At 36.7% G+C, this 16,752-nt stretch overlaps 1 protein-coding gene across 11 annotated transcripts in view; it reads left to right on the forward strand.

Annotated features, from left to right (window-relative positions):
• The window catches only part of RBFOX2 (RNA binding fox-1 homolog 2), a 230,781-nt gene that overhangs the window by 144,907 nt on the left and 69,122 nt on the right, over window positions 1-16,752 (forward strand). For all 11 annotated transcript variants that reach the window (XR_009156132.1, XM_058191231.1, XM_058191233.1 and 8 more), the window contains one exon: window positions 15,641-15,865. Coding sequence is in view for 10 of the 11 variants with exons in the window: in XM_058191231.1 (XP_058047214.1) it covers window positions 15,641-15,865 (225 nt within the window). In the remaining variant the exon portion in view is untranslated. The remainder of the gene's footprint in view (window positions 1-15,640; window positions 15,866-16,752) is intronic.

The raw sequence follows: 16,752 nt of genomic DNA on the forward strand, positions 1-16,752 counted from the left end.
TCTATCACAAAACATGAAAGCTGGAACGCCCACTAGTGGGCGGTAGGGACCAGGTTGACTACCACTGATCTAGCTAGTGTCTTGTTTGCAGCTAAATCTCTTATTACTGATTATTTTAATTCTGATTTGGGGAAGCTTCTTCTGTCAGTTTTAGAATACTAAATTGTCCTAGATTAACTTGAATTAATAATTCCTGCACAATGTTCCATTATATGGTATGATACTATGACGTACATGCAGAAACTGTTCAATTGTTTTGGGTTTCTGTTCCCATTCTATACGTTAATTGAATGCACTTTATTTTAATAACATTAAATTAATTAGCTTTTATTAATTGAGCATATTAGGCTTTTGAATTCTTTCAAGGGCTTCTGACAAACCAGGTTAAAAATCAATTATATCTAAAGAAAATACTTAAGTGCCCAAGAAGGGATCAATAATCTATCAGAGTGATGTTTCTGGTTTCAGAGGATCCATAAACACAGATGTAAAGCTAATATATTATGCCTTGCTTCAGTTAGTATTAGAGCAAACAGTTTAGAAAATCTTTCATTAAAATAATTTCATTTTTTGGTAAGGATGTCACATTATTGACTATTAAAATATTTTGATTGATCAAAAAGGTGTTCTATTACTTAAAAGCATATGTTTGCCAATTTTAATAATGTATTTTAAAAAGTGTAGTTAATAAGCATTGCATCATTTTTGAGGTTGTACTTCTACAGTGTCTATTGTGTAATTGTTTCATTTAAAAGTATGTTTTTTTTCTTAGAGTTAATATAATACTTATCAACCAGAATTTATTTTAGTTCTGATTTGGGGAAGCTTGTTCTGTCAATGGCAGCCCAGTTATTTTTTTAGACATACATACATACCATACATACACACATATCCTGCCTTTATTATTTTTATAAATAATGCAAGGCATCATACATACCTAATACTTCTCCCTCCATCTATTTTCCCTACAACAACTTTATGAGGTGAGTTGGCCTGAGAGTGTGACTGCTATAAAGTCATCCAACCAGCTTTCATACCCAAGGCAGGACTAGAATTTACAGTTTCCTGATTTCTAGCCTGGTACCTTAACCACTAGACCAAATTTTTGCTACTTAAATTGTGATACTGCTAAAATTGATAAGCTTGTATGCAGCCCATCTTCCAATGACTCTGGATGGCTCACAACAATCAATTTTTTTAAAAAAAATAACAGTCAATAAAAGATGGTAAGCACAAGGGGCCAGAATGAAAAAATCATGTGATCTAACTCTTCACTCACCAAAGGCCAGGGTGAAGAGACAGGTCTTTACCACTGTGCTGAAAATTTGCAGAGTGGGGTCCATTTGAATCTTGAGAGGAACCTCATTTCAAAGAGCAGGCAGTGCTGTGGAGAAGTCATAGTTCTGGGCAGGGGTAAAATCTACTTACCTTCCTTACCAGTTCGGAAGTGCATGCACTGCGCAGACCCTCTGCACATGTGCAAAACCTTTCTGTGCATGCGCAGAGGGTACAAAACACATTACTTCCTGGTTAAAACCAGGAAGTAACAACAACCGGGCCAGTGGGCAGAGCCTCACGCCATGACTGCTACCAGTTTTCCGAATCACTCGCCACGATCGTTAACAGATCGGGTGATCCAGTCCAAACCAGCAGCATTTCACCCCTGGTTCTGGGGTCCTAATAGATAAACATTGTTTAATCTAAGGAACATGCCAACCAGCAAGTTCAAATTGGTTGGGCATGGGCAGATACTATGGGAAACAGTCCTTCCAGTACCTAGACCCCATGCCATGTGTTGTGGCTCCCGCCCCCGAACCTGGCCCCATGCCCGAAAGTGCCTTGGAGCCGGGCCTGCTGCCAGAAAGTGACTCGGACAGTGAGGGGGAAGGGCCGTCAGGAAGTACCAGCCTCCCTGGATCAGCTCCAGGAGCCAGAAGCAGGCCAAGTGAAAGAGATAACGAGGCATCCTTCTCCTGACTCTTCCCCCCCCCCCCCCAGGCCATGCCTGCAGACCCAACGGACAGTAATCAGGCTTGGCTCAATCCCAGGTTTCATAGGCAGGAGAGAAGGGAACAACAGAAACAGGGGAGGGGCAGGCCTAGGAAGTGCTGAGTCATGGAGCTACACCCCACAGTATATAAAAGGCAGCAAGAGCTGGTGGGTCTCTTTTATCAGGCAAATCCACGGATTGACTAGAGCTGAAGGTTGTGACTCACCAGCGTCTTGGCAGCTATCGAGGGCTCTTGGCAGACGCTAATTCTTTTGCTGCCAGAGCTGATAAGAGCCGGCTAATTAAGCCATTGTTCGGACGGAGGCGAGGAGGACACAACACCGTGAAGGGCTTTATAGGCAACAACTGAATCACACTCAGAAGAAGAGGAAAGTTATATTCCATCCAAGGTCAAAAATGGAGTATTCTAAGAAAAGTGGGTTAAAAAGCCTGGGCAAATTATATATATAATTTATTATATAAGCTTATTCACTATTTGCAAAACTTATGGTATTTTGTGTCCAGTAGAATTAAAACAGCATGCATTTAGTCTGGCTTAATATTTCCTAGTTTAGTATAAAAGCATCATTTATACTTTTATACGCATGTTGATTCTTGAATGCCGCCTAATAATAATCACTTAATAATAATAATCACTTCCATATTTGAAATCACATGTTAGGGCTTAGTACACTTCAGATTTGCACATTTTGGGCCAGTGCACAAATTTGTTGCATTTTTCCTCTTGAATTGTAACCAGCTACCCTCCTTAGGTATAGTATTATCTTAGAGAAGGACATGGCCAAAGGAAGATATGTATTTGGTTGAAAGAATTACATACAGGAGTTATGTGAAGGATTTTTTTGCCTTCACAACCAGAGTGTTCAGCCCTATTGGATATTGCTGAAAAATGCATCCAGTATAATAACTATTGAATTATCTGCCTGACCAATGATAGTTAAGTTCAACTATTGGTAATTTCATGAATGTATCCGGATAATTTTCATGTCAGCAGTACTCAAGGAACATAGGGACTATGTGTTTCTCCAAGTTCAGGGTATTCAGCTAGTCTTGTTTCTTCTGCATCTGATGTTAGAAGAAAGCCAACTCATGATACTGTATTCCCTCCCACATTTATTATTGAATTATTCATCTGAGTTGGGCCCTTTGATTTGTAAAGGCGTTGCAGTCATAACATGGATATAAAATTACATATCATGCCCTTTTCATCCTGATTTATTACTTAGGATTTATATGCATGGAGTAAAATTATATATAATTCTACAAAAGGAAAACACAGTGTTACTATTCTGAGCTTTAGGGAGTGACAAGCAACACAAGGAAATCAAATGGTTTGTAGTGAACATTTAGGTAACTTTACTTCATCTTTCTTTTATATTTGAAACATGTTAGACTTTTAGAAGACTAAAAAGTAATTTATAGTGTGTTATCAATAGTAATGTAAATGATTTATTGAATTTGACATTAAATGCCAAATTTAATGACATTTAATGTGAAAGTATTTTTGGTTCAAGTTGAGCATCTAATGTTTTCCAGCTCTGTTTCAAATTCAAAAATGACTTTTAAATAGTATGTGTAGCATTGAGTAAATACTCTTTTTGTATTTGCGTTCTCCACCCCACGTTCTTCCCCTCCCCCACAAACACATGCATATACACATTGTGTGTTCACTAAAGTTCCTTGGATGTCAATTCCTTTATTTTTCTTGTAGGTTATTTTTTTAATGTTTCAGGTTCTAATTTCAATTTTGGAGTTGAATGGGAAACCCTATTAGTTTGAAATATTTTTTAAGGTTTCTGATTTTTTTAAGCTCAGTCAAATATGGTTCTGTAATTTCTGTGAAAATTAAATTGAAAGGGGTCATTTAAGGTTTTAAAAGACAAAGTGTAGTTGCTACTTGTACCTTGAAGGGAATCTGCAATCCATATACCAGCAAGAGTTTTTGGTTGTCTTAAATTCCTTTTAAATTTAATTTGAAAATCATCTAAAGAATAAGGAACATGGAATCTTTTTTTCCTTTTAAAATATTGATGATATCTTTATTTTAGTTTTGTATCTTTTCTCAGGTAATTCAAAGGAGATTTTCACATCATCTTTTGACCACTTGGATTAGGCTTTATATTGTGTTATTTCACAGGGGAAAGTTAGTGGACATTAGTTTTCCAGACAGAAAAAACATGTTCAATTCTCACTTGGCTCTAAGGGTTTCTGGATAGCCATAACTGCATTACTATCTGTTAGGATGCAACTATACACAATACCTCAAGGAGACTTACAATAAGGGACCATTATAGGATGATATAAAATAAAAGGGAGGGAGAGAGAGAGATCGGTCAGTTGGTCTGGGCAAAATGTATTATTGAGTTAAATATATAGTATTTTAAATTCTTGTGTAGTTCTACAACAATAATAGCTACTGTTGTGGAAACCGCATACGTAATTTATGAAGATAAAAAGAATTTGATGTCAAATTGCTGTTGTTGCTTGCATCTCATGTGAAATATAGCAACTAGCTTTATCATGACACAAATTGAGAAGATAAAATATTGCTCAGAGGCTTTCTTGGGAAGAGGAATCATAAAAGCAATATGTTTTATCTATTTACTTCAGTTTCACATCTCTGCTTTGTTTTTCTCAGATCCCTGTAAGTATAATATAAATAGAGCCTAAATGAGAGTCAGCTCCTTCTATAAACTTTGGCACTATCCAAAAAGACCAATACTTAGTCACTTTTTCTATTTTACTTTGTTGTGCTTTGATTTTGTTTTTACACATACATGCATATACATGCATAAACACACAGAGACAGATACCCTGAGACACATAGATAGTCTCTTCTGTCTAATATACAATTTGTTTGGCAAAGTATAGTTATTTCACTTTTCATCATTATTGTGTGTGTGTGTGATGAGGTTGGAATTGTAGAAACAAATTTCTTCTGGTAATAAACCTCATACAAGTTAACAATCTAAATGCAAACGTTTTGTTGTTCTGGAATTTATCTTATGCTGCACCTGCTTTCTCACAGCTACCTCAGATTACCTGTCAAAAATTTTAAAAGTAGCCAGTTAGAAACAGAAAAATGAAATGTGATTCCAGTGGTGAAAGCAGACATACTTTGGTGTGAATAGATCTTTCAGCATGCATTATGATTTTAGCCTGTAATCTGCCTCCCACCTCTCTACCAAACATGTTCCAAAAGGCTTGTATCTGCTAAGAGTAAATCTGAGAGTAATTGGGCTATGGGAGTACAGCCAAGAAGGAGCCTTCTGGAATCAGCAGTTCCACAAAACTTTAGGAAAAGCCTATTTAGAAATCTATTTTAGTTTTTTAAAGAAATAACTGCAGTTTATTTTTTTAATCATTGAAGAGGTTAGCATATCCGTTATCCCGCATGAGAAAGAGCATTGATGTCAGTTGATTCACATGGAACATCAGAACAGTTACAGAATTGTGGCTATTTATTAAATTTATATGCCACCCATCTCAATCTGCAAACAACTATCAGGGCTAAACATCCATTGGTTGAGGATGTTGATTACAAAAAAAGTGCATTCAGTGTGTTATGCTATTAAAATTAATTTGGTACCAAGCCCAAGCTGCTTCAGTATTCCTTCTGTACATTGTTTTGTTGCTTGGAAGATAATTGAAACAATCACATTTATAAATTGCTGGATTTCTGAAGTGACCAGTGGAAGTTTCAGGAAAAAAAGATTGCACAAAAAAAAACTCTTAAGAGAATTTTTATTGGGCTGACTAAATTCAGAAATATTTATTGAACTATTTAAATATTAAATGCCATGAAGATTCTACAGCAGAGTGATAATTCTGATGGGATGGTAGTTGGTACATTGGTAATTTTTCTATCATTCTTTTCAAATGATACTTTGCTGTTTTGCTATTTTTCTTTAGTTCACCAACCAAGTAATATTTCCCCCTCAATATTTAACTATTCTATTGGCATCCTTCAGTCTCAAAAGACTATGATATCATGCTCTGGAAAAAAGCATCTAGTGTGGTTAAAAAGGCCAGTTCGAGAGTGGCAATCCCTTCCACCACTGAGGGCAGATACATTCTGTTCCCTGCCCAGCCCCCAGATTTCGCTGGTTCTGGGACTGCCTCTTTGCCTCAGCCTCCTGAACAAATGTCTCTTCGAATTGGAGAAGGCCAAGCTGAACGATCGGAGGTCAAGGTTTCCCAGTTGTTAATGTGTCCATTCCCAGGGCTTTTAGGTCCCTCTTGCAGATATCCTTATATCGCAGCTGTGATCTCCCTCTGAGGCGTTTTCCCTGCACTAATTCTCTATATAGGAGATCTTTCGGAATCCGACCATCAGCCATTCTCACGACATGCCCAAGCCAGGTAGACGTCACTGTTTCAGTAGTATACGTGCTAGAAATTCCAGCAAGACTGCACTATTTGGAATTTTGGAATAGTGCAAGACTGCACTATTTGGAATTTTGTCCTGCCAGGTGATGCCAAAAATACATTGGAGACAGCGCATATGAAAGGTGTTCAACTTTCTCTCCTGCCGTGCGTAAAAGGGTCCAAGACTCATCTTTTATTTAACTATACAATCTGCAAATGTGAATGATAGCTAATTTTGCTTTTGAGTTCTATTTTGGGGTGTTTAACCTGTTTTGACAAAATTGAGGCTAACTCTTGCTGAATTAGTGGCAATTACATAGTATGGTAAGAGCCAAAGGACCAGCAAGGCTTAGATAAGACAGATAAAACTGTAGCTCTGTTTATAGGATTCCATGTCCTGCCTATTAAGTATTTATAGAGGCCATCTTATGTTTATGAATTTGGGAAGGCTTGCATTCTGGACTTTTTTTGATTACATTGAGATCTAAATACTGGAGTTTTGCATACCAGATCTATTAGGAGAAATGGCTTTTACCTAGTGTTGTAAAATCTTTTTAGGCCATTAAACTTTCCAGAGTAAAATAGTCTGTCATAATATCAGCATCAAAAAATTGAGTTTGGTAAATTGAATTTACCAAAATATTATTTGTGGGAATGCAGAATTCCTTATAAAATAAATATATTAATAAGAAATTATTATTAATAAGATAATATTATTTTAATAATATTTAAATATTATTTTAATAAGAAATTCTCAGAGTTATGTCAAAATATATAGAAACAAGCAAACAACTTATCTTTACTACCGGTTTGCAACAGGAGCATGCGCAGATCACCAAACATGATGTCAGGGCGGGTGGGCAGAGCCTCCCGTCGCTTTTGCTACCGGTTCTCAAGAACCGGACAGAACCGGGAGCAACCCACCACTGTATAGAAGGCTCTAAGTTAAGATTGGGTTTTATAGAAGAGTTGGATTGCAATGTTGCTTTGAATAACTCAAATGTAAATCAATTTTAAAAAAATCTTCCAAATTGAGACATAATATTAGTTTTATAGGAGGTTTATTACCCTTGCAGATTAATTTGTTTTTAATCAAGGCAGATACAAGATTTTGAAAAACGCTGAATATTGTTTCCGAGGGAGTTTTTAAATGAACTTTTCCCATCTTCCCCTGAGGATATATTTAACTTTCATTTCAACAAGCTGATTGAAAGATTATAGAACCCAACACATCTGCGGGATACTGGGATACAATAGGGTGCTTTAAGGCCCTATCATTGTAATATAAATCATAAGAAAATATTGCTTATGAATGTGATTAAAGATTAAATGAGAAAGCATAAGCAATGAAAGAAACAGAAGCCTGGACGCAATTACTAATACCTTTACAGATGCCCACATCTGTAGGATAAGCATACTGATTTTGAGATGCAGTATCCTTCTCCCTCCCTCTTCTGGCTATAGGTGAAAACTGATTAGGTTCACCTATCAAGCCAAGACTTGAGGTTGCTTGGTTTGACTAATGCTGTTGCATGTACACTGCTATTATGATTAGTGACCTAGGGTTTATGGCTTATCTGTAGCTTATTCAATTAATCATCTTGATTAAACCTTGTCTTAAAACATGTTACCTGAAAGCAGTTGTAAGCTTGTTGATGTCAGCTATTGTACATCGAGGGGTAAAGTACTAGTATACTAGAATATGCCTTTATTGATATTAAATCAGGAAATATTAAAGGGTCTGCCCCAAGTGTCACTTTCTGAAATGGGAAACCGGCATTCAAAAAAAGATATGGAGAAAATCAGTTGGATGGGAGGAAGATTCAAAAACTTCCATTTCTTCATCATCCATTTCACCTACTTTTATGCATTTGCTTGTTATTAAAGGAAAGCATTTCCCCATCCCTTCCATTTGCCCTTTCTTGCTTTCCTTCACCCAGGAAAATCATGTCATATTGTTTCCAGTTGTTGGCACAGTAGGCCATAGTTTATTGTCTCGTCTTACTTTGTATGAGTCAGTCAGCTGTATGTTGCATTCTTGCTATGCTAGAACTGATTTGTACATTACAAATGCCTCTGTATACGTAGCCTGCAGCATCCATCACTGGAATGAAAGATTTAGAGCACAAAATGATGCTTCCAGAAGAGAAAAGATTTTACATGAAATATGTTAAATTGCATGCCCTTCCTCCACAAAGGAAATGGAGCAGCGTCTGGCTTACTACTCTTTCAGGCTCTGCAATCTCTTTCAAGACATTCCACCCTCCCACCAATTGATTCCATATGTTCTCTCCCCCCCCTCCCCTACAGCATTCTTTCCTTTCACCGTCTCCTGTTTTAGCTGGCTGCTGAGCCTGCAGGTTTCTGCTCACTCTCTCTTGGGTTTTCCCCCCTCCCCTCCCCTCTTCTGGAATCAATGGCTTTCAAAACTGAATAAAGATTGTATGCATGAAAATACACAAATGGCTCTGTATTACATAAGACCAAACTCAAAAAGATTTAACCAGAAATTTGGGGGTTAGGTATTTGTAGCCATCTCCTCTCCCAAAAAATGGAAAGAATTGCATGACATCCCAGTGTTGCTGGTTGTGCATCTTGGGAACTGAATTCTGAATCCACAGTAATCAAATATGCTGCTGTTACAGTAAACTGGACACAGCTTGAATTGGGCAATTTAGTTCAGAAACCCTGCAAACTGATGACAATGCATAATGCATTGCGTGCACAAAGTGATGTTGATCGACTATACTTAGCATGAAAAATTGGAGGCTGTGGTTTACTGCAGGTAAGGAGACAATTGTAGAAGAAAAACATGGATTAAATGATTACCTCAAGGCAAGCAAAGAGAAAATGCTGATAGTGGTTTGCAAAGAAAACATACTGAAAGTAGCAGAAGCAAAAAAAAAAGATAAAAATAAATTATTGGAAAACTGTTCCAATAATTTGAGAAGAAAATTTGAGAAGTAAAATGTTACATGGCTAAGTCATGAAAGTGGAAAAGACCAGAAATTCTCTCTGGGTACAAGCAGACACCCATCAAAAAAGAAAGAGAAGAATTAATTTTTCAGCTCCAGAATAAGCATTATAAAGAACTATGGCAAAATCAGGGATTCAACCTGTATCAAACATCAGCAAATGCACACTTTGTAAAGAAAATGTTCAGTCGATGGATTACAGAATTAGTGGGTGCAGCCAAATTGCTCATACTGATTATAATCAACACCATCACAGAATAGTCACTATGATCAGTTAGCATTTGTGAAAACTTGAAATTTCTGAGTATCCCCATTATAGTATAGTATAAGACGAAGTGAAAATTTGTTGAAAATGATTAAATGTTATAAGATGTTTATACGAGCATATGAACTCATTGCTATCTAGAACACATAACAAAACAAAAATTGAAAAGAGTTGTTTTTGTAGATGAGGTAATACCCAGGAACAGCAGAATTGGAAAAAAGAATTGGAAAAGTTATAAAATACAGAAACCTAATTATTTAAAATGGGTAGATTATGGAGAAGATCTTGTGAAGTTGTCCCTATAGTTACTGATGTATTAGGTGGAACAACAAAGAGATTAAACAGATTTTTACAAGAACTATGTAATTCAGCTATATTTACAATAGATTTACAAACAACCCCCTCCCTCCCTCCTTTGCTGAATACATGTTATATCTTATAATGCTATTTGGATAATTCCTTTGTTCCTGAGAGAGATTTGAATTGCCAATGAAAACAATAATCTGATTCTTTTTAGTTGTTCTTTTTGTTATTCCTTGATGAATAAAAGAACAATAAAAATACCTCACATTATAGATGATCTGAAGTTTTATGGCAAAGCAAAAATTGAAAATGAAACTTTGACAAATACTATAAGAATTTTTAGTATGGATATAGTAATGGAATTTGGCCTAGGGAAATTTGCTGCAGTAGCAATACATTGACGTAGAATCACAAACAGTAATGGAATGTCCAAACCATCAGGAACCATCAGAACAAAGTCTATAAGTATCCAAGTTGGATAACATCAAGCACAGACAATGTGATTAGTAAAGAATACATCCAAAGAGTGCAGGAATTTCTAATTTAATGCAGCCTTGTAACCAGGGGTGAAATCCAGCAGGTTCTGACAGGTTCTGAAGAACGGGTAGCGGAAATGTTGAGTAGTTTGGAGAACCGGCAAATACCACCTCTGGCTGGTTCCAGAGTGGGGTGGGAATGGAGATTTTGCAGTGTCCTTCCCCCAGGAATGGGGAAGGAATGGGGATTGTGCAGTATCCTTCCCCTGGAGTGAGGTGGAAATGGAGATTTTGCAGTATCCTTCCTCTACCATGCCCACCAAGCCACACCCTACCCACAGAACTGGTAGTAAAAAAAAAACTGAATTTCACCACTGCTTGTAACCATAATAAAGATTTGATTTGATTAAACCTAGTTTCCTTGTTCTTAGTCCAATCCTTCAACTACAACTCACTGGTTGTGATATTGTCATCATTTTTCTTTGCCAGTCTTTCCTTCAATTAAGAAACCTAAAATTGGTAATATTAAACAGTATATGAAATAAAGTCAGTTTTGCTAGGAACATAAATACTTCTAAAATTATTTGTCATAATTTGATTTCTGAGTAGCTTCCTTAGGTTTGTAACTAAAACTATGAATACATGTAATTAAATAAGTACGCCCATATATATTTCAAGAGATGGGGAATAAGGAGATGAAGTCACTAAACCTTCCATGCTATCCACCATTTCCCTATACAGTGCAGAAATTAAATAAGCCATGTTGTGGTCTTCCAAAATGTGTAAAGACAGATGCAAAAAATGAGTTAAGTAGATCTGCTTTCTCCCTGTTGCTTGTCATCTTCTTGCCACTTTCTCCCAGCAATGGGCCAATTGTTTTCTTGACTTATTTCTTGTTTTTAACATGTTTTATTGTTTTCTTGACTTTTTTCTTGTTTTTAACATGTTGGAAGAAGCTTTTTTTGTTATTTTTTACTTTTGTCGCTAGCCTTTGTTCATTGTGAGCCTTAGCTTTCCTTACTTCATCTTTACAGGCTCGGGCTATTTGCTGATATTCTGCCTTAGTTATTTGCCCCTCTTTCCACTTTTTATACTTGTCCTTTTTGTCTTTCAATTTGTCAGATAGTTCTTTATGCATCCATGCTGGTTTCTCATCGTTCCCATCACTTTCCACTTATGACTGTATGACTGTAACTTTGTTGCTGGCAATCCTTATGATTTATATTGATATATTGACCATCATTTGTGTTGTAAATGTTGTACCTTGATGAATGTATCTTTTCTTTTATGTACACTGAGAGCATATGCACCAAGACAAATTCCTTGTGTGTCCAATCACACTTGGCCAATAAAAAATTCTATTCTATTCTATTCTATTCTATTCTATTCTATTCTATTCTATTCTATTCTATTCTATTCTATTCTATTCTATTCTTTTGAGATCTATTATTTTTCTTCTTCATTGGTATTGTGCTAGACTGCGCTTTTATAATCTCACTTTTCAAAATTTCCCAAGCTTCTTGAGTTGTTTTCCCCTTGAGGATTCTCATCTATGGAATCCTTCTCAAGCTCTCTCTAAGTTTATTGAAATTAGCTCTCTTAAAGTCCAAGACTCTAGTTTGACTTTGTTCTACTACTTGCATTTGCTTAATGTCGAATTCCAATATTGTGTGATCACTTGCCCCCAAGGTTCCTGTAGCTTCAACACCTTCTATCATTTCATATCTGTTAGTGAGAATTAAGTCCAATATGGCTGATCCCCTTATAATAGAGTGCAGTTATGGTGACTGGTTAACACATTGAACTAAAAAATAGAAACCCTTTCCTTTTCAACGTTTTGGTTATTGTAGGATCAGTTGTTTTTAAATTTAGGGGAAATCCAAATCCTTGAATGCTTACTTTATAATTGAGTTAGAAATGGGGGGAAAAGCTTTATTTTGTGCTACGTGTAATAGAATATTATTGTGTGCTTCTCCATCTATGTCTGAATTATTATTTGAAACGTGTAATTAAAAAGTAGGGGAGGGAGAATCTGATTTGGTTATATAACACTATATACTATTAGAACTGAGCATTACAAAGACATGTAGAAACAGCATCTTTAAGAGTAGTAATCATTATATGTTCATTTGTAATAATTGGAATTCTGGAAATAAATTGTTGCCGCCATTCTTTCATCTCCCAGGATGTATTATATATCACCCTTTCATTGCTCTGATATAGACATATATAATCCTAGGAGACACTGTCCACATAGGCTAGTATCAAAATAAATTTAGGACACAGCTAATATATGAACAATTAGTTAGAAATGTTCTTCAATTCAATTCAACATTTTATTTGCCAAAAATGAGAGTTGAAGGCCTATTGATAAAGGATGGGAAATAGTTACATAATCTGTTTCAAGATGTAATCTGTTCAGAATTTTTTTTCTTTTTTAGATATTCAACAGTGATCTCTTTGATACTTCCTTATGTCAAAGCACTGTTTCTTAAATTAAGTATTTTCTGGCAGGCATGATGAGTTTGTATCAGCTGGTGAGAAGATCCAGAATAAATTGTTTTGCAGACTTTGATACATTCAGTTCCATTACCCCAAAGTATAGCCTATGTATGAATCAAGATGGTATCTTGAAAAAGAATTTTCAGACAAAAACCTTTGTCTGAAAATTCATGAAGTATATGAGCTTTTTAATGAAAAAGGTTTCAAAGTCCCACCACCTTTTCCTTTAAGTTATATTTTTTCCAAGGGGATTTTCAGCACTCTTTATACCAAAAATCCAATATTGAAAGAATGTTATACAGATATTTTCTATAACAAATCTTGCTTCAGACATTGTTGAAATACGCTATCAATGTTCGTCACATGCATTCCATTAAGATTCAGATTCAGTAAGTATTTTAAACATGTGGGAAAATGAAAAGCACTTTTAAAATACACTTTTATTTCAGCATATTTTTTTCTTTTTCAATCATTAAGAAGTCATTGATGTTCAGTAGACTTGGGAAAAAATGAAGAAATGCTGTGCCTAAATACTGATCTAACATGCTTTAAGTATACTAGTATGACTACGTAACATATTTAATGCTGATGTTTAGGCATTTATTATGCATCTCCCTTAAGATTATTTTATTTTATATAATGTTCTTTGATGCTACCTGAAAAAGCAGGAAGATAACATATGCAAATTTATTTACATTGTAGGTAAGAATCAGGCCACTTATATGTTAGTTCCTTCATTCCTTTTCCTTGAATTATTAGAAATTCATCTTGATTGCTTCATTGAGAGACTGAAATATTTGGATTAACTGGATTGCTATATATGGAAAATTGAGGATAATTTAGAATGCTTCCAGACCTTACCAGTTGTAAAAGAGGCCTTTTTGAAGATGACATCCATCCCCCCCCAGTGTCAGAGGTCTGTAGGAAAGAGAGGCTGTTCCTGGTTGCTGTGTCAGGAATTTAATTTGGCCTTCATTTTCCCTATCTTTTAAAAAGTAGCTAAGATTTAAGTTTACCTGGACTTTTAAAGGCAGAAGATATAGTAATTATATTAATTACCTTTTGCGTTTATATTTTATATTTATAAATTGCTCTTATTTTATTCTTAAATTTTACATTTCTAGACATTTTTAGTTTTTAATTTGAAGGACTTTACACCAGAGGTCCCCAACCCTCGGACTGCGGCCCACTGCCAGTCTGTGGCCTATTTACAACTGGGCCATGCAGGCTGGCGCACATGCTTGCATGTGCAGCTCAACTGCTGGCAAGTGTGCATGCCTAGAACAACTTGCACAAGTCAAGCTGCATGTGCATGCGTGGTGGCCTGCTGCTCACACACGTTGAGCTGTGCGTGCTCATGTGTGCTGGCCCACTACTTGCATGGCCCAGTTCCCCTCCCCCCTACCGAACCGCCAAGCCACAAAAGTTGGGGACTGCTGCTTTAGACATATATTAGTTCTCTATCTATGTCATTAGTAGTATAGATTCAGAAGACTCTCTCTCTCTCTCTCTCTCTCTCTCTCTCTCTCTCTCTCTCTCTGTGTGTGTGTGTGTGTGTGTGTGTGTGTGTGTGTGTGTGTGTGTGTAATCCAAATATATGTTTACTGTCTTTATTTTGTACTTTCACACATGGGCTTATATTCTCCTTATACATAATTCATTCTGTCATTCTGATATTTATTAGTTATTTATCATAAACACAGGAAACATAATTTTAATTTATGTTTTGGTGTATAAAACTTTATTTTGATATAATTATTATGTGAAACATGATTTCTATTCTCCTACAAGTAAGGGGACGCGGTGGCTCGGGCTAGGATGTTGAGCTTGTCAATCGAAAGGTCGGCAGTTCGGCAGTTCGAATCCCTAGTGCTGCCGTGTAACGGGGTGAGCTCCCGTTACTTGTCCCAGCTTCTGCCAACCTAGCAGTTTCGAAAGCACGTAAAAATGCAAGTAGAAAAAATAGGGACCATCTTTGGTGGGAAGGTAACAGCGTTCCGTGCGCCTTTGGCGTTGAGTCATGCCGGCCACATGACCACGGAGATGTCTTCGGACAGTGCTGGCTCTGAGTCCGGGGCATCGCAGGTGCTGTTTCATTTTCTGTATTCTTTTGAAAAAAAGATTGTTCCGATACATACATCACCAAAGAATTTGGAATCTAAGTTTAATTTCTTCTCTGCATTTAAGTAAGTAGGATTCTAAGTGCCTTTAACTTGGAACCTTTATTTGAACATTTGTTTCTTATGCTAAGTGTGCTTTCCGCTAAACATGCTAAAGAAAAGTATGTGGATGGTTTCTAGGAGACGAGATTTTGCTGCTGAACAGTGGGTGAGATAACCCATCTGTAGTGGAGAGAGAGAGAGAGAGAGAGAGAGAGAGAGAGAGAGAGAGAGAGAGAAAGGGAGAATGCATCACTTCTAAGCCACAGAAGCCAGTGATGGTCTCCCGGTCCAAAATTGGGAAGTCAGAAAACATGTCCATCAGCTTGCATTGGACCAATGTGGTAGATTACAGCCCATAAACTGAGTCCGTCATCCTGCAGTATTTTGATTCAGGCTAATTTTATTATTTTTATCCCTGACCACCAACTTCCTTCCTTCCTTCCTTCCTTCCTTCCTTCCTTCCTTCCTTCCTTCCTTCCTTCCTTCCTTCCTTCCTTCCTTCCTTCCTTCCTTCCTTCCTTCCTTCCTTCCTTCCTTCCTTCCTTCCTTTAATGCTGTTTGCCTTTTTTTCCCTCCAGGGTAACCAGGAGCCAACAGCTACTCCTGACACAATGGTCCAGCCATTCACCACAATCCCATTCCCACCTCCCCCACAGAATGGGATCCCCACAGAGTATGGTGTCCCCCACACTCAGGACTATGCAGGCCAGACCAGCGAGCACAATCTGACAATCTATGGAAGTGGACAAACACATGGAGAACAGAATACAAATACAGCCACCACGCAGAATGGATCTCTTACGGTATGTTCAGCATCATTTAAAGTTGAGAATTTATTTGATTGATTATTTGGTATTTATATTTTTAAAATGGTATAGGTAAGTATTACTCATCCAAAGTTGGAGTTTCAGATTTCCTCTTATTTCTTGGGCAAAAGCTAATACAAAAGAAAAGAATTCCCAATTACTGCAAAAAGAAATGGAACAGATTCATCTGAATGAGGTTGTTTATTATTAAAACAGGTGCTAGTGAACTAATTTTGGATGCTGTGTATATCTAATCATATTTTCTTTATTTTGTGTGTGCAGTGTGCTCTTGGGCCATGCTATGTTAAGTGTTTCTTTCTGTGTGGGTCAGGTTATTTTTTTACTTCCTATGATTTAACTAACTTGTATCAGGCAGAATATCAGTTACATCAGGCCCTGGTCCTTTCCAGATTTGTAAATATCATGGGATGTCGATCCACAGTCATCTTAGGCGTATAAACCACATATAAAGATACTGGTGCATATTTGTCTTATGCTGAATGTTGCGCTCTCAAAAAGGCATAGAATCAAAGAGTGGAAGTAATCATCTAATCTAAACCTTTGCTCAGTTCAGGACCTGCTAGTATCTTTGACACTGACCATTTAGTCCATTTTAAGATTTTTAGAAATATAAACTCACCACATCCTGTCATGGCCTGTTCTACTAACTAACAGCTCATATGGGTAATAGCTTCTGGTCCTTTAATAGGACGGGGGACAGCTTGAACAGAGGATTGTACTAGAAGACCTCCAACTCTGTCATTCTGTTAATAGAAAATAAGTCTACTCCTCCATCTGCTTAACAACCTATATAATATAGTTAAGTCTCTTTTATTTTTAAATTTGTAATCCATCCAGAGTCGCTGTAGTAGTATCAGGCAATA

The sequence above is a fragment of the Ahaetulla prasina genome, chromosome 7 (genome assembly GCF_028640845.1).
Source record: "Ahaetulla prasina isolate Xishuangbanna chromosome 7, ASM2864084v1, whole genome shotgun sequence".
In the NCBI taxonomy this organism is placed as follows: Eukaryota; Metazoa; Chordata; class Lepidosauria; order Squamata; family Colubridae; genus Ahaetulla; species Ahaetulla prasina.